Source organism: Dunckerocampus dactyliophorus, chromosome 19 (assembly GCF_027744805.1).
Source record: "Dunckerocampus dactyliophorus isolate RoL2022-P2 chromosome 19, RoL_Ddac_1.1, whole genome shotgun sequence".
Taxonomy (NCBI): Eukaryota; Metazoa; Chordata; class Actinopteri; order Syngnathiformes; family Syngnathidae; genus Dunckerocampus; species Dunckerocampus dactyliophorus.
This window is the reverse complement of record NC_072837.1, coordinates 5,118,889-5,136,127: the sequence shown is the minus strand read 5'-3', so window position 1 is coordinate 5,136,127 and position 17,239 is coordinate 5,118,889. Positions and strand designations below refer to the sequence as shown.

At 40.0% G+C, this 17,239-nt stretch overlaps 3 protein-coding genes across 4 annotated transcripts in view; 1 reads left to right on the top strand and 2 right to left on the bottom strand.

The window, feature by feature from the left end:
• The first annotated feature begins 28 nt into the window (after positions 1 to 28).
• rars2 (arginyl-tRNA synthetase 2, mitochondrial) overlaps positions 29 to 17,239 on the top strand; it is a 20,608-nt gene continuing 3,397 nt past the window's right edge. Inside the window, exons 1-20 of one of the 2 annotated variants that reach the window (XM_054761615.1) lie at positions 29 to 182; positions 316 to 389; positions 460 to 562; positions 1,135 to 1,218; positions 1,289 to 1,389; positions 1,465 to 1,520; positions 1,585 to 1,668; positions 1,743 to 1,819; positions 2,729 to 2,887; positions 2,970 to 3,076; positions 3,176 to 3,271; positions 3,359 to 3,419; positions 4,914 to 4,990; positions 5,077 to 5,201; positions 5,597 to 5,664; positions 5,754 to 5,863; positions 6,627 to 6,722; positions 7,643 to 7,717; positions 7,800 to 7,863; positions 8,276 to 11,042. In XM_054761615.1, coding sequence (XP_054617590.1) covers positions 147 to 182; positions 316 to 389; positions 460 to 562; positions 1,135 to 1,218; positions 1,289 to 1,389; positions 1,465 to 1,520; positions 1,585 to 1,668; positions 1,743 to 1,819; positions 2,729 to 2,887; positions 2,970 to 3,076; positions 3,176 to 3,271; positions 3,359 to 3,419; positions 4,914 to 4,990; positions 5,077 to 5,201; positions 5,597 to 5,664; positions 5,754 to 5,863; positions 6,627 to 6,722; positions 7,643 to 7,717; positions 7,800 to 7,863; positions 8,276 to 8,362 — 1,740 coding nt within the window. In that variant the 5' untranslated portion in view covers positions 29 to 146 and the 3' untranslated portion in view covers positions 8,363 to 11,042. Of the gene's footprint in view, positions 183 to 315; positions 390 to 459; positions 563 to 1,134; positions 1,219 to 1,288; positions 1,390 to 1,464; positions 1,521 to 1,584; positions 1,669 to 1,742; positions 1,820 to 2,728; positions 2,888 to 2,969; positions 3,077 to 3,175; positions 3,272 to 3,358; positions 3,420 to 4,913; positions 4,991 to 5,076; positions 5,202 to 5,596; positions 5,665 to 5,753; positions 5,864 to 6,626; positions 6,723 to 7,642; positions 7,718 to 7,799; positions 7,864 to 8,275; positions 11,043 to 17,239 lie in introns of those variants that run through there. The other variant, XR_008566927.1, reaches the window with a different exon arrangement.
• On the bottom strand, positions 8,015 to 14,289 carry slc35a1 (solute carrier family 35 member A1). The gene is made up of 8 exons (XM_054761616.1): positions 14,089 to 14,289; positions 13,720 to 13,900; positions 12,361 to 12,520; positions 12,093 to 12,245; positions 11,952 to 12,018; positions 11,707 to 11,883; positions 11,484 to 11,618; positions 8,015 to 10,740 (listed from the first exon to the last, which is right to left on the bottom strand). The coding sequence occupies exons 1-8, from the start codon at positions 14,096 to 14,098 to the stop codon at positions 10,619 to 10,621; spliced, it is 1,005 nt and encodes a 334-aa protein (XP_054617591.1). The 5' UTR covers positions 14,099 to 14,289; the 3' UTR covers positions 8,015 to 10,618.
• Positions 15,168 to 17,239, bottom strand: part of LOC129172155 (protein yippee-like 5) — a 2,988-nt gene continuing 916 nt past the window's right edge. Inside the window, exon 3 of the mRNA XM_054761617.1 lies at positions 15,168 to 16,192. Within this exon, the coding sequence (XP_054617592.1) occupies positions 15,971 to 16,192 (222 nt within the window). The 3' untranslated portion in view covers positions 15,168 to 15,970. The remainder of the gene's footprint in view (positions 16,193 to 17,239) is intronic.

The window sequence follows — 17,239 nt, the reverse complement described above, 5'->3', positions numbered from 1 at the left end:
ATTTGACGACTCACCGGAAATGGTTTGGCGAAACAGGAAGTGTACTCGAAATTGTTGTGCAAATGGGATGTCTCTGCATCATGTGTGTATTTGTATAATTGTTGTATTTCCCCCCTTTTAACTTTATTTTCGCATATTCCGTAAACATGGCGTGTTTCTTCCGACGAAGAATAGCAGAGCAGGTAATGTAACTAGAGGGCATAAAAAAAGAGGTGACACTGCGCTAATGCTAGTTTGGTAGGAGCAGTGTCACTCGGGCAAGTGAAGGGAAATGAACATTTTCATGTAATTCCTTTTTTTTTTTTTGCTCGGTAGCTTGGCAGGACCATGCAGCAGCGTGAGGATGTCTTCATACCAGCTCTGTCAGCTGTGCCAGTCTTTAAGAAACAGTTAAGTATCTTGTACTTCACACTTTTAAATTTACCCATTCACAAGATACTCAAAATGTTTCATTTTCAGGCAGACTGCTGACTTTAGACTGTCAATCAATGTGTTAAGAAACAATGGGGTTTTACCAGTCAGTGGAGACATCCAGGCACAAACGGAACACCTGGCCCATCAGGTATGATTGATTACTGGCTCCAAAATACGGTGGCCGACAGCGAAAAAACGTCTAAATGCTCCTAACATAGGAATGATCCAAAACCAAACACACGGAATCACCATAAGACACATGCAATGGGAAAATACATCCAATACTGGCAATGCCAAAAACACACACAAGCCCCCAAAACACATACATGACAGAAATGCTGCAACTTCACAGAGCAAAACGGAAGTTAGTCAGACATGAGACATGAAGCGGATATCCAGAAGAAAGTTGGTGGAATAGAAAGCTACTTTTAAAATATCTTTGTTAAACACTTTTCTATAAAAATCAGTTGCTCTGTAATACTGTCAAAGATCATGTCTTCTTTTTGCTTGTCTTAAGTTTTAAGTTGGTTTGTGTAATTCTATTTTAAAAAAACAAAACAAGCTGCGGGCTGCAAATAGTCCCCGGGGCCGCAATTTCGATGCCCCTGCTCTAAATGGTGATACGTGTGTGATTTACAAAGATCCCCCCCGCAAGTATTGAGTCAAATGATGATCTGCAAAAACATGATCTGCCTGAAATTGTGATGTTTTATCTTCCAGCTAAAGCAAGACAGCGTGGTGGAAGAAATAGCTGTTGGATCTGCCGTAATTAACTTCAGAATAAATTGCAAACTTCTTGCCCAGGTTTGTTGATATTGTTGTTTTCCAAAATTATTAACTTTTTTTGAACCATCTGTCTGCTTTTGTGTTGTAGAAAATCCTGGAACCCTTTGGAACAGGGGACAACAGCAAATTTGGGCTTAACAGTGAACTTTTTAAGTTCCTCAAGCGAGGAATAACAGTAGTGGAGTACAGGTATGTTTGACAAACCATATTTGCATGGTCTTATAGCTTGTCCCATAGGTGATACTCTATATTTATATCTTGTAGCTCTCCAAACATTGCCAAAAAGTTCCATGCTGGACACTTACGATCTACTATTATAGGTGAGCTCTTATCGATGTGGCATTGAGAGAAACCCACCGAGGATAACGTACATTCTTTTTGCAGGCAACTTTATTGCCAATCTGAAGCAATCTCTGGGAAACAAAGTTATCCGAATGAACTACCTTGGAGACTGGGGCATGCAGTTTGGTAAGGGATTATTGGAAAATATCTTATATTACAGTATACATTATATAACAATGTTTCTTTTGCTCATATTTGAGGTCTGCTGGGAGTTGGTTTCAATCAGTTTGGCAGTCAGGAGCGGTTGAAGCAAAACCCTTTACAACATTTGTTTGAGGTGAATTCGCATAATGAATGACATACAGTATGTACACCGCTTATCTACTTTGATCACATGACCGTTGAAATAGTGTTCTTAGTATGATGCAGTACAGTATGGGAATTTAAGTGTTTTGTTAACCGTTTTTTTTTTTTTTTGAGTATCCAGACACTACACAGTGAATCACATCACATCACATCACTGTTACTCGTTGCCATCACTGCAGTGACGTGCAGTCAGGGGAGGATGATGAAAAATTTAAAAAAAAAGAAATAACATGAATTAAATATTAATATTTGTCCATTGAACTGTATTTTAAATGTATTTTCTGTATAATTTCTGTCGTTTTTTTATATTTTCTGGAGTAAAAATGCTGAATTTGCACATTTCCTGATCAAATACAGGGAAGAAACCTAAGATGAGGCTATTGTGAGAGTCTCTCAGCTTAGTGCTCAATCCCCGCCTACCGTCTAAGTGCTCACTGAGTGGGATCCTGGCACTTGCCTGTTTGTGTTTGTCAGCATGTCGCCAATAATATAATGTTGCATAAACATTTATTATCCGCCATGACTTTATACAGTCTGTATGATGTCCTTTAATGTAAGTGTGACATTATTCTTGCTAATCGCACAGTGAAATGTCATATGGGAGACACTTGCAGTTTTTCAGATCATGAAAAAAATAAGTAAATGGGGTCTAAGTATCTGAAAACATTTTTTTTGGTTTTAACCAAAGTTAATTCTCTCAATGAGCAGCCTGTATTAACATAAAACAAACTCCAAAGGTACCTGTGCCTCACCAGCCACGAACCTCACCACACGTCACTGCATCACTGGTACCTTCAGATCCATTTTTCCAAATGGCTCAAAGACCCTCATAGGTCACCATGTAGCGTCTGCGGAATAATTTACTCAAGTTGTTTGTCAGGTTTATGTCAAGGTGAACCAGGAAGCAGAACACAACGAGGACATGAGGTTGGCGGCCAGAGACTTCTTTCGACAGCTGGAGCAGCATGAGAGTCAGGCTGTGTCGCTATGGCAACAGTTCAGGGACATCACAGTGAGCGAGTATCAGCACGTTTACAAGGTAGATGCGCCACGTCACCTGCTCAAAAAATGTAATCGCTGATATGTGGACTTCATATTGACATCATATGCTTGACTGTCAGCGATTAGGGGTCCACTTTGACGTGTACTCTGGGGAGTCTTTTCACCAGGAGAGGGTCCAGGAGGTGGTGCAGCAGCTTCTACAGCAAGGCCTTTTGAAGACCACTGAGTATGTGTTGGCGTTGGTGTAACTTTAGCTTTTTCACACAGAGGTCCCGCAAAACAACCACATCATGGCGGGAGTAAGTCATGGAAGTTGTCTTTTCAGGAAGGGGACGGGTGTTGTGGACCTCTCAGCAGCTGGGGACATGAGCACCTTCTCTACTGTGCTCCGCAGTGATGGCACAAGTCTCTACATCACCAGGTCGGTACCAGTGGGAAGAAGCTTTAGTTCCAATCCAAATGTTTCAATCTGCAGAAAATGTTATCTTTTGCATCGTCTTGGTTTCAGGGACATTGCGGCTGCCATTGACCGGAGTGAAAAATACAGTTTTGATGAAATGATCTATGTGGTAAGATCCTTGTGGAAAATTTAGAATTCCCTGTGATTACAAATGACTGTACATGCGTACTTTCCGTTTCAGCCCGCATTTTCTTATTTAAAAAGTGTTGCAGCGACCACATGAGAAAACTGGGAGAATTTAGTGTAACTAACAAACAACAGTGCTGCCGCTATTATAAATAGATCCATTTGAAATGATCAATTATTCATTAGTACCGAATCGACCCTGAATACAAGACGCCTTTATTTCAAGACATGTACACTACAATCTGGGTTTTCAGCATGCATTTGTTCCAGAAGACCTGATTAAAAACCCAAATGTATAAAAACTGATGACATTTTTCCCATTGGAAATAATGTAAATCAAATGAATCTCTCCAGACACCCCAAAATAGAAATGTTGAGATTAATTATAGTTTTACATGCAGAAAACAATGTAAAATAATTATAAATTACGAATGGATGGAAGTATTTGTTGATGCAGACTTCCTGTACATCCTGGTGAGATGGAATTCAATAGTGTTTCTCACTTTGTTTATCAAACTTTTTTTTTGACCATATAGTTACTTTGCAGTCTCACACAATAAAAAAAAATGCACAGACAGGGAGTCTTTGTTTGGGCACTTGATTTTGCGTAACGACAGGGCAAAGGGGCTAGTACAGGGCAAAGGGGCTAGTTTGTTAGTTGCAATATTGTTCGAAAACCGAGGCAACGTTGTAGCGAAAACTGTTACGTCTGCATCTCATCACTTTTTCTTTGTGTGTGACACCAAGGAACGCTCTCACTCGCATGCGGAGACGTTTGGCCCACCTGTTGGTTTGCATGTGTAAAACCTTCACACTCAATATAAGACTAGACATCTTTGGAAAATATCTTATATCTGTGTCAATATGGTTATTAACTTGGCAAAATAATTGGTAACATATGATATGCACCGTTCTCACTGTAACATGCACACTGCAAGTGTTTAATGACACGCTACAGAGATGCATTGAACATATTGTCATTTGTGGTTTTTTTTGTTTGACTCTTTGTCTTACATGTGCATAAAAATGTCAACGTGACATTGCTTCTAAGTAGAATTTACCTTCAGGGTTGAATAATTTTGCAAAGGTTCAATGGCTGTTTAACTTGAATACTACAGTAGATTGTTATTTTATTGACAGTGGACATTGGTCTAGTGGCCTTTTGCAAAGGTCTTTTTTGTATGTGTCCATTTGTTTGCTCAAACAAAAGTACTGTGCCTCCCCACAGTTTAAAAGCCATTCGAGTGGAAGACCCAAGCCTTCATGCAAACATTATGCTTGTGTTGTGTTGTGCAATGAGCAGCCAGTTCATATTTTTCTAAGGTTCATACATGAATGCCACTCATCTGGTGAACACACCTACTGTACAATACTTCGTTGTACTAACTCGACATTGTTTAGTTTACAATATACAAACACAAATGGTTTTGTCTGTTTCAGTTTTTTTTTGTTTTTTTTTTTTTTACCCCCTTTTAAGACAGATAAAAGTCAAACAAATCACTTCCACCAGTTGTTCCAGATCCTGCAGGCTTTGGGTCATTCCTGGGCTGACAGGTAACAGCATACAAGAGGCTACTAGTGGCCTGCAGTTCTCACTCACTCACAATACGTCATTCCTTGGAGTTTGCATCTTGTTGCAGGTGTCATCACGTGCCCTTTGGCCTGGTGCAGGGCATGAAGACCAGAAGTGGGGAAGTGGTCTTCTTGGAGGATGTGCTAGACGAGGCCCGTGCCAGGATGCTGCACAATATGAAGCAGTCAAAAAGTAAAACCTGCCTCTTTTTTGTTTTTTTTTTGGCTAATCTGCATGGCTTTTGCTGCTTCACTTTAAATTAGTCATGGGCGATACCAGACTTTTAATTAAATGCCATGACGATTGCTTTTTTGCCATTTTTACCCAAATAAAACACATGACATTTCACAACTTTAATGTGTATTTTCACAACATATTAGACATAAGAAATTACTAGTGGCGTCACGAGATGAAGAATCTTATTCCATTTTTTAAATCCATAAGAAATATCTAATCTGGATGAAACATAACCTTCTGTTGGCAATTAACAGGCTACATTGTAGCTATACACTCATCTGTGTTGATGCGTTTAAGCCTTGGTGGAGGTCTTTGCAGTCTTAGTGCCCTTTCCTGTTTACATCCTGCAGCAACAAAGGAAATGGACGACGCCGAAGACACAGCACAGAAAGTGGGAATCAGTGCACTTATAGTCCAGGTGAACTATAACAGCTCCCAGGTGGAGCCCTCCATGTGGTGTTTTCCAAAATGTGAAGCATTTGATTTTTTTTTGTTTGTTACTTTTAGGATTTTAAAGGTCCCCTTCAGTCGGACTACAAGTTTGACTGGGACAAGATGCTCCAGGCTCAAGGAGACACGGGTGTTTTTCTCCAGTACACGCACGCTCGGCTCTGCAGGTATGTTATTATGGGATATGGGTGAGGTGGGAAGTTTATTATTTTATGATCACAATCCATCAATTCACCTTTTAAAGGGACTTTATGGAACGTCTTTCAAAGTATTATTATTTTTTTAAACCCACAAAATAGAAGAAACACCACCCCGGTCTAGCATAGTTGGTGGTTTAAAAGACCAGAGTGAACAAAACAAGTCTATATTGTGAAAAACTGTATGAAAATTGGTGTAAGTTTTCGTTCCACCCAAATAAAATAAATTGGCTGATGAGCTACTGTAAGTAGCTAAAGTGCGGGTGCTACGTCGGTGTACAAAGCAGGAAGAGGCAGGAAATAATGCTTGTTGTATGTGTGAATGTTGGCGCCCTCTAGCATAGAGTCCCTTTTTAATTATGGGCAAAGGTAAAAATTGAGTCAATAGATTAGGTACATATAAAATGATTAATCATAGCAGTTATGTGTAAGGAGCTCCCACAAATGTTATACGTGTCTCAGTGGTGCAGAGTGTGCAATATATACTTCATTTTGTGTAGGGTTAGGGTTTATGACATAACCTTTGAATTGATTCGGAAAATGAGCATTGCCCAAAGCCTCGCGCTGCTCACAGTTGTCTTTTGGAGTTATCTCGAACGGTTTGGTTGTGACAAGCATTTGTTTGACATGAAGTTTAGTGACTCTGCTTTGTCAAACCCACAAAACCCGAAGAAAAAGCATACCAAAAACAAGCCGTCCATGCCACTGACTCATAGTTTACCTCTTTGTGCAGTTTAATACGGGCAAACGACAACATCGACGCGGCTACATTCAATCCATCGCTTCTGACGGAGCAGTCAAGTGTCACCATCCTTCAACACCTCCTCCGGTAAGTTGAAGAAGAGATGTCAAGTGTGTCCGCGGGCCATTTGCGGCCCGTGGGACATTCTAAAAATGTATTTAACAAGAAAACTAAAATTTAAAAAAATCTGCAATTTTACAAGAATAAAGGGAAAATATTAAGAGAAGAAAGAAAGAACGGGAAAAGTCATAATTTTACAAGAATGGTGATGTAATAATATGATGAAAAATAAAGTTGAAATATAGAAAATATAAATTTGATAAAAGTTTTTTGTAACATTATGAAAAACAAAACAAAAAAAAATCACATTTTTGCAAAATTAGGTTGGAGAAAAAGTTATCTTACGAGAAAGTCAAAATATTATAATTGTATATAATATATATAAAATATGTATATAATTATCAGAATAACATTTACAAGAAGAAAGTCGAAAATGCTGAAACGGCTGGAATTTTCCGAGAGTTGTATTCTAAAGAGAAAACGAAATTTGATGAGAATAAACTCGGAAAAACAATGTAAAAAAACCCCAAAACATTTAAAATGTTAAAATGTTAGAATGTCATATTATGAGAAACAAAATAAAATAAAGTTGTAATTTCTGGAAAATTAGGTTTAAAAAAGTAAGCTATAATATGGGAATAAAGTCAAAATATGAGAGTAAAGTCATATTAAATCCATGAAAATTATTAAGAAGAAAGCTGAAATATTTTTAAATTAAACAAAATATATATGGGGGGGAGGAAAGGCCAAAGTTCATAATATGCCTTTTCACCTATATCTAAAAGCTGAGATTCATTTTTTCTTGCAATATATACGTATCCATCTTTATCCATAAATCCATCCTTTTGTTTTTCTGTATGTGGCCTTCTGTGGACAATGTTTGGACACCCCTGTGCTAAGTCTTTTTATCAACTGCAAAACTAAAAGCTGTTTTTGTCTCGACGCAGCTATGATGAGGTGTTGTACCAGTCAGCCCAAGATCTGCAACCTAAACACCTGCTCAACTTCCTGTTGAAGCTGTGGTAAGGAACAGCATGTGTGGTGTTCACTGACTGTGGAGCCAATACTCGCGCATATGCTAAAGAGGCATGGCCATTCTTGCAGCCACCTGAACGCCTCAGCACACAGAGACCTGCCAGTCAAAGGGAGCCCTCAGGAAGTTGCACAGGTACACAAAAAAAAGTCTTATTAATGGAATTATGGTATAACAAAAAGAGTAAGGCGTTGCTATGCTAACTGTTATGGGACAGAATAGTGTGAAAATCCACCACAGCAACTGCTATTTAGAATTTTGCTTGTTGAAAGTAAGAGAAGCCGAGTATGGTGAAAGTTTAATGCGATTTGCTGAAAATTGTGCCTGTCAGAATGATAAAAATGTCTCGACTTTTGACATAGCTAACTTCAAAACCATAACATCGAACAATGTGTGAAAACAATAGACCTTTGGCCGTCACCATTTTTGTTGCTATAATAGGCGGTGACAAGAAACTGCTGATCTTCAGCAACAATCACTGTACAGTATACCTAATTATCTTAAACGACGACCAAGTGAACTTTTATCATTTTCTGAACGCTAACAGGCAAGGCTACGACTTTTCAGCGGGTCGTGCTTGGTTCTGGCCAATGGGATGAGGATTCTTGGCATCACACCAGTTGACAAAATGTAAATATGAATAATTAACTCATTAGTCAATAAAATAATACAAAAAGTGCAATTTGTAATTGGGTGGTTATGAACTGGTAATGCAAATCAACAACCTGTCACTCTTTGGACTGGTTTTGCTGGTTTGCTGACTTCTAAGGAAACCATCAGTGTAGCAAAAAATAACATTGAACCCGCGTAGTCCTCCACTTGCCTATTTCCTGAACAATACACTCTTGAATTGGAATCAATTCAGTGGCAGCTTGTGTGTAAATGTGTGCATTTCCATTCAGTTTTAATTAAAAACTGCTGTGAGAGAAGAGATATTTACAATCGTATCGATATTTACAGTGGTACAAGTATGAAAAGCTTTACACAGTCTCAAGTCTTTATTTACAGCCAACTGGACTGACAAGGTAAAAAAAGACAGCTCGTAACAATAATATAAATTATTACACTGCTATTTGAGGACCCAACCCTTTCATTAAAAAAACATGATCACTGATTGCTATGGACTGGTAGAATACTTGACCCATCTAGTTTTGAGGGGGGGGAATCAGCACTGCAGTTGTTGGTCCTTATTGTGTCTTAACGCTGCAACAGTGAGGTTTTCATATAAATGATCAGTGTGTCACAACTTCAAGTTTAGGCTATGTCCACACAAACATGGATATTTTCAAAAACTCACATTTGCCCTGCTTCTCAATCCACACGAGTGAAGTTTGAAAAAGATTTCTGGCCTCATAAAAACAAATTCACTAGCTTTCATGCGTGTTTTGGCCAATCAGAAGCCTGAAAACGCGCCTCTGGTCATCAATATGGTGAGATATTAGATGTACATTATCTTTAAAATGGGCACTTGCTTACACAAAGGCCAGGAGACAACATGAATGCTTCTTTTAAACCGCCCATGCATGTTATACGGTACACTCACACGTGTCCACTGCTGTATGAAATTAAACCAACATGTTTAAGTCAATCACTTCATGTTCTGTTAAAGGTTATCCCAAACAGGACACGTTACAAAATGCTGTACGCCGCAGGGAGCTTGAGCAATTTAATTTCAAAATTGGTGGTCTTCATCAACTTGGTATAGAGCTGTGAAGGAGTACGGCTGCTGCTGCAGTCTTGTGTTGCCTTGTGAGTTGTGTTCAAGCTCAGCATAATAGAATTTGTATTTGTTCCCAATCAATAATATTAATGAACATGTTACAGGCATAAGGTCGGTTATTATAAGTATTTTACAAGATGTACAAGATATTTTATGCAAGGCACAGCTTAAGGCTTCAGTCTTGCCTTCTATCCCAGCTCTCTGGCAACACTATAAACTTCCTCAAAGCAATCCTCTTGAAATGCGCCGAGCATGACGACCAATTAGATGGCTTTTTGTGTCCAGCTCAGCATTTTCGTCTTCCAGCCAATTAATGAGGAGAACATCGTGAGCCTCGCCTTTACTGCACCCTCCCGTGACACAAAGTCTTGGCATTCTCTCCAAAAACTTCAAAAAATGTGCTTACAACTCTCATGGTGTTAACAGGCGATTACACAAAATATGCTAACAAGCGTCCTTGCACGATGTTTTACTGGTATGACGTGACAGCTTAAGGGGCTACAGAGCACAGTGCTGTATTTATTATCTTGAAGGCATGTGCCATTGCCTCACATTATTGGTGTCTGGATGACCTTTAAACAAGGTTTAAAACCATGAAATCATGTTGCACATGTCTTATGAAACAAGCCAAAAAGCTCAGTTTTTCCCATCCACAGACAAACACTGAAGCCAGAGGGTTTGAGTCTGTTTTTAAGGACAAAAAAAAAGAACAACGTACGTTTCCATATTCGTGTGGACATAGCCTTAGGTCAGTCTTTATGATTACAAAGCTAAACACTCAGTGCTTACTCTCTTTGGACCTGCCCATGCAGTGCTACAGTGCTTCATCTTCCAGCTAGACCTTGGTTAAGTGCTGCCTGTTTGCAGTGAAATCCAAACATGCTTTGGCTCCTCCCTCCAGTTTAAACTCACACTGCTTATCTACATTACACAAGATATGTCTCTAAGATCATTTGAAGGCACCAAAATACCAGTAATATTCTTTGTATTCAATATCAGCTGACAGGTCGCCCAGTAAAAAGGTGTCTTCAAATCATCTTGATTTTAACAGAACTTGCATTATTTCAAGAAAAAAAAAGTAGCAAACTGATAAACGGTGTTCGTTAGAAGAAAGAAAAGAGACTCTCTCTCTCTACTCAGTCCAAGTGGGTTCCTTCTCCTCGGTGGAGCTCACACACTAATCAGTTTCTGTTTGAACTCCTTGTTGCCATCTTCTGGGGTCTCCTGCTTTGGAAGGCCGTACAGATAGATGGACACACACACCAAGATGGCTCCACATGCAAATGTGCTTGCTGCAGTAGAAGCAAACAGAAACAAGTTTACCTTCTTGTTGTCAATACAATGACTGACATGCTCCAATTGATGCACCTATAGTGGTCACGTGTATTGTCTACAAAAGCACACAACCGCCAGGATCTGTAATTAGCACCAGGTCAAAAAAACAAACACTGGCATTAACAACTATGGCTGGAGGCAAACTCCTGGTGTAGTTTTTCATAAACTCCATGAGATGGCAGTAGCTGCATTTGGAGTGTCATGAGTGGTCAGACTCTACCTCTGCATGCATTTTGGTTGGTTGTGCAACTCTGCTGTTGGCGTGAAACTTAATTGCCATACTGTTTATAATAAACTCATCTGTGGCAGTTTCCTTCATACCGCTATTACAACATTGGTTCTATTGCCGCTGTGTTGTGCAATATACATGTTTTTAAATGGCCACGTGATCATAGAGAGAGCTTTCCTTTCCAATTTCTGATGCGCTCCAAAATAATTTTAAAATTGCTATTATACACGAGTTTTCACAATTAGTAAATAACAGCCTCTCTCCGACTGTCACCTGCTTTCAATTTCACTTTTCTTAGTACAGCTAACGAATTGGTATATTGAAGGCAAGTACGTGATGATTCTTAACTCTTCCATAGTAAAGGTTGTTGCATTGAGGGTAGGTGCGCCTTCCTGAAACAAGCCAGTCCGACTGCACCAACATCTCACTCACTCATCACAATACACATAATGCCTCGGGAGATTAGCTTACTTATATGCAGTCCAAACAAGACAATGGATGCCACAGTGGAGAGAACTATGGCGGCTGCAGCAGAGAAGCCCTTCATGATGTTGTCTGTGTATTTCACCACAACAGACGTGTACAGACCTCCCACGCTGGCCAGGACTGGCAGCACACAAAAGAGGGGGAGTGTTGGAGAGACGTCAAGTCAAGCAAAGAGTGCAAACAAAGCTTCTGCTATCACTGTACTCACATATGACAAAGCACACCCAGGGCGTGTAACCAAAGAAGAAGCCTCTCTCTAAGACCTTCTCGCCGTCGGTTAAGAGCACGCCCACCAGGGTGATCACTATGCCTGATAGGTACATCTGAATGTTTCTCACCCACAAGGATGTGTCAGAGCTCTTCAGGACCTTCTCAAAGTACACACCTAAAGTATAGGTGCATATTAAGAACCAACGCAATACTAATAAGGTCAAATAGGTGGGCGATGACTACCTGCAAACCCGGAGCACAGGACAGCAATAGCGATGGCCATGAAGCCAAGCAAAGGGTCTTGCTCAATCTGGACAGGCAAAAAAAGAAGAAATGATTGACATGGATTTTAACAAGCTGCTATGGTGACATTTAGAGCCCTACTGGGACTTTGGTGGCATCTACAGGCTTCCACTGCACGAGTGTGACCCCTCCACAGAGCATAAAGATGGAGAACCACTGCAACCTGCTGAGAGAGCGCCTCAGCATGATGACCATGCACAGCGCTGTGCACGGGATCTTCAGCTGATACGTCACCTACACAGAAAAGAAAATAGGACAGTCAAGTGTAATGGAAAGCCATAGTACACTTAAGTAGCCCGTAACAGGTTAGGCCAGCATTACGGCATACAGGAACTGCTGAGCTTCATACCTGATAAACTGCAGCATCCAGATTACTCAACGCCAGGAAAGCCATGTTATTCTGGATGGCGTACACGACTGAGGGTACACTCAATTTCAGCAGCTCTCTTGTGTTGCAGAAAACATGCTCGTTGATGGTGCTCACCAGCTTCTTTGGACTACCTGATTCTCTGATCATGGAGAGAAATGATTCCAGTGACAATGAGAAATATTAAGATACAGGCACTTCTAGTAAAGTCGTCCCTTGTCACGTTGCGTTTAGCATTTTATGGCTTCACTAGACAGTGTTCCCTCAGATCTTCTTAAAGGGCCAGGCTCAGCCTGCCACAGCGTTCATACGCTGGATTTAAAAAAAAAAAAAAAGCCCTAAAAAAAATTCTGCGAATCTGCACAAATGCTAATAAATCATGCTGTTACATGTTTGAGTACAGCCAATTCTTAGTCAAAACATATCCATATTAAAGCAAAATTTACATATTTTTTTACACATCTTCAAGCATAAAAATGGCTAAATGAACTAAAATACACATGTAAGGCATTCAGATTCAGCACATTCAAATACATTCATGTAGTATTCTACACTGGTGACCAGGTGTTAGTAATGTTCAGTGAGACTCACAAGTGCCCGACTTGATCTCCGGAACAACAGGCTTTTATTGCAGGTTTTAATTATCTCACAACTGGCATAAAAATCCCGAATAACAACACGGGCTACTGTTTTGGCCGTAACCCAGGGCAAGCTGAAATTCAACTATGCCACTTCCTGTCCACTCACCTCCCCTAGGGAACACATTTAACACACGAGCATGAGTCTTATTTATGTCTTATATGCTCATTTACTCTTATGCCAACTATAGTGGGTAATACAAGTGTAAAGGTGACTATAAGGATCGATTATATGTGGCGGAAACACTGCATGCAAAACAAGACTTAGTACTTTTGGAGTACAGTAACCAATCCCGCTCAACTTTCTCTCCATTGGACAGTATGCAAAAACAGCATGCTTTATAAAAATACCTCTTACCCTTATCTGATCATGGAAATGGCCCATCAGTACACTTCCATTGGCTCATCTGTCCTGCCTCAACGAGTCCCACCATTTTGTGTAGTGAAGGGCATTTAGATGGAGCTTCTGATAAATCATTGCCCCAGCCCTTCTCCTCTGCATCTACAGTATCTGTGACACTTACTCTTCATCATCTGGACCTCCCTGTTCCTTTCCTTCATTTGAAACTTCTCCTCTGTGGTGATTGTATGAGTTGCTGGCACCAGTATCATTCAAGCATGAATAAACACACATTTCTAACATAAAAAAAATATGTAAACGTACTTCACATACTTTTTCATGGAATTTTATGTGGAGACTTACTTCGCCAGCATCACAGTGCTTAGTATTAATTTCATGACCTCGGTGATGCACACGGCCGTGGTGGAGAAGTACAGATTACTGGATGAGACGGTCCTTGTGTACCGCAGAGCCACCGTGTATGTGGCGGCCACCAGTGTCATCACAGTCAGGCAGTACAGTTTGAACACCAGACTCACGTTCTCTAAAGGCAGGAATAGGAACAATTGTCTAGCTGCTAACAACGCAAATGTTGAAAAAGAATATGTAAATACTTAAATATATACACATTTAAATGTACTTTACTAGTTCTTTATAGTATGTTGCTGTGGCTAACACGGCGACAGGTAGCATTAGCCGGCTAGCTAATTGAACAGGAAAAAAAACACTCACCGCCACCCATTGTTGCTAAATTGTGTGTGCGTCCGAGTTACAGGGGGGTTATTTCTTCTTCCCACTTTACATGCCATTAACACCGACACGCTAGTGGGAAAGCGCGGGGTTGACGAAGGGTGTTGCTCGACCAGTGTCAAGCCGTCTTGTCTATTCTCCTATTTCCTACATGTCCCATGACGCAACGGGGCTTCCGTCGTACGTAAGAGTACTTATATGACGCTTAAAGACGGAAGCGAGCTAGGTACGTAAGGGTACGTTTGCTTTCTGTGAACTTGAGCTACCGGTTCCTTCACACTCTGGAGAGCCTTGGATTTGGCCCTTTCTCACCTTTTTGTTTTCTATAGGAAAAAAACTTCAAAGGCTCAACATTGATGCACCATTGACGTACAGTCCACGTTTTCCTTTTCTCACCTTTTTGTTTTCTATTTGCTATGCTTATTTGCATTAGTGTTTCATTTTTTAAAAAGTTGTTTCTCCATTAAGCGGGACTTCCCTGCTTTAATGACAAAAAAACGTTCATCAACCAGCATGTCAGTGTTTTCACAATTCATTGACTATTAATGCCTGTCATCAAGCTTCGATGTAATTGGCATGAGCTACGTACGGGGCTGGTACATTTTTGCCCACAGAAGTTGATTGGCTATTGTGCCACAGCGAAGAGGGAAAACGGTCCTCTATAGGGTCGAGCGAGTTGTCAGTAAAAAGTTCTGAGTAGTTCTGGTAGCACGATGTAGCTAATGCAGCCATGCTAACCGAATTTGCGATGAATTATATGTGGAAAATATGCTTATTTGAAGAAAATGGAAACAGGACATTATATGTGGGACTTTAATGTGTATTTTGTATAGAGAAAAAAGTGCACTGTATGGATTTGGGGCCTATGACGTTATGACCCAGATTTGTTCATAGTTGAGCGTAACAATAGTAAAATTCATGTCTCTTTATTGGACGACATTCATTATGAAATTAGGAAGGCAAAAAAGGATTGAAAACTATTAGGAGCTGCCATAAAAGACATGACGCATTCTAAGGCCAGACACGTTTTACTATTAAGTCAAAGAATAACATTTTGTATGTACTTGTAGAATGACCACAGAAATTAAAGACTACAAATGCATTTATTTTATTGATAACGGCAATACAGCAATTATTTTTCAATCAATGGAGGTATAGCATGCAAAATCTCCACGTGAGTATTATTCAAATACCACATTTAAACAAGTACATTTACATTGGGCAGCTGTCAAACTGAAATCAAAAGAGCTAACAGGTGAGAAATTTTAACCTTCGCAACAAAAGTGCACTGACATGCGAAAAGATCAAAATGTACCTCTTCATTTATCATCAAGTTGAATTGAATGTCTGTACATCACAGATATATATATAAAAAAAAACATGAACAATAGTTTACTTTGCGACATTTTATGTAAGAAAAATAAATAGTTTCAACCCTCACGTCACACTGAAGGAATGTTGTGCAAAATGATATTCTTGACCTCACTTATTTCTTCACCTCACTTATGAGACTGAACAGTCAACTCGCCCAAGCGTGTATGCATGAGTGCACCAGTACACATCACTGTTTGGCTAACCCACCTTCTTGAATCCACCCTGACCTCTGATTATATCACACCTTGAACAGCACAGCCTGTTGAACACAATGAAATTCAAGCCAGTTTAAAGACAAATTGAAGCAATGTTGTTCAACACTCTTCTTGTTTAACCCCACTCCCCACCCCAAACTGTAATGTAGTATTTTGGCGGTAGTATTTTGGCGTTGTTGGAACTCTTCCTATATATGCAAGTCAGTGCACTGCTGTTCGAGGCAAAGCTGTACTATGCAGACTTCAGCGCCAATAACGCTAACCCATGTGACTTTTCAAGAGTTGTCTGTGGGAACGTGCACGAAACCCTCGCTCTCCCTCACCAGCGCCCTCTCCAGGATGACTCGTCCCTCCTTGTAGCGCTGGCTTTCCTCTGTGGCAAACTCGTACATCCAACCCAGCTTGCTGTTGCAGTTCTTGCAGCTGACATCCCGTACCATGTGTCTTCCTGTCAGCATGACCCTGTCTTGAACCTCGCTGTGCTGTAGATTGACAACCTGGATGGAAAGACAGAAAATGTCAAAAATATCTAAGAACATTTCCAACTTTTATTGGTGTACTAAAAACGGCTGTAAAATGCCTGAGCTATTGTATGAAATATCAAGGAATGCTAATATTTAGTGAAAACATCCCAATGACAACCTTTTACGTAGGCTACGCTATGGCAAAAATCTGTGAGTAATTGATACACCCATAAAAATATATATTTTTTAAAAACAGCGTTTGTCTCGGGGAGGGGGGTATTCAAGGCACATGGAGCTGCAAGTAGACAACATAACCACTCTTAACTAAACAAGGATGAAAAAAGTCAGCCCAGAATATAGTCAGTAATTGCAACATTAAAAATGTGTGTCGTTTAAAATGCTGCTAAAAAAAACCTGCTAAACTACTAAAAATTCTGAGTACTGGGGACTAGCGTAATGGGTGCAAATTGGCAAATTCAAGTGAGCCTGAGGTAGGTAGCCACAAATTGCACCTGCAAAAATGTTTAACACACGGCTCACTCCTACACCTCCATGCGCTCCTGCTAGCTTGGCACTGACTTTCTCCCATTTCAGATGAACATTTGCAATAAAAGTGACCGTTGGAATTATTAGATTCAGGTCCTGAACTCTTTCGCTTCAATTCCCATAGTTCACTAGCGATGGAAGCTAAAATGCTCAATGTACAATCCAGGTTTAAGCCCTAAATCTAAATTTCCAAGTATAAAATGTATAGCTACTCGCCACTAATGAATGATGATGATAGACAAACAGATTAAATCGGGGTGTAGTCAGTCACAGTGCAGAACTGTGGTACATTCGAGGACCGCTGAACAATGTGCGAAATGTCAACGCTTGACTAAAAACATGATCAGTGTAGCATGAATACATAAAGATGTAAAAATGGTGGGCTTTTTTCACAGTGGTACATGTCTTCTGTACATTTCAGCTGTAGGACCATGTATTTACACATGACTACCAACTTAGGGTGAATAAAATGTGAAAAACAGCCTAATACATATATATACGCACACAGTATATATAAATATATGTATATATGTT

Coding starts and splice junctions, on each gene's coding strand:
- slc35a1 (XM_054761616.1), bottom strand. Junction 12,521..13,719: donor AGCACTGTGATGCTGGCGAA/GTAAGTCTCCAC, acceptor CTCCATGATCAG/AGAATCAGGTAGTCCAAAGA. Junction 12,246..12,360: donor TGGATGCTGCAGTTTATCAG/GTATGAAGCTCA, acceptor TTTTCTGTGTAG/GTGACGTATCAGCTGAAGAT.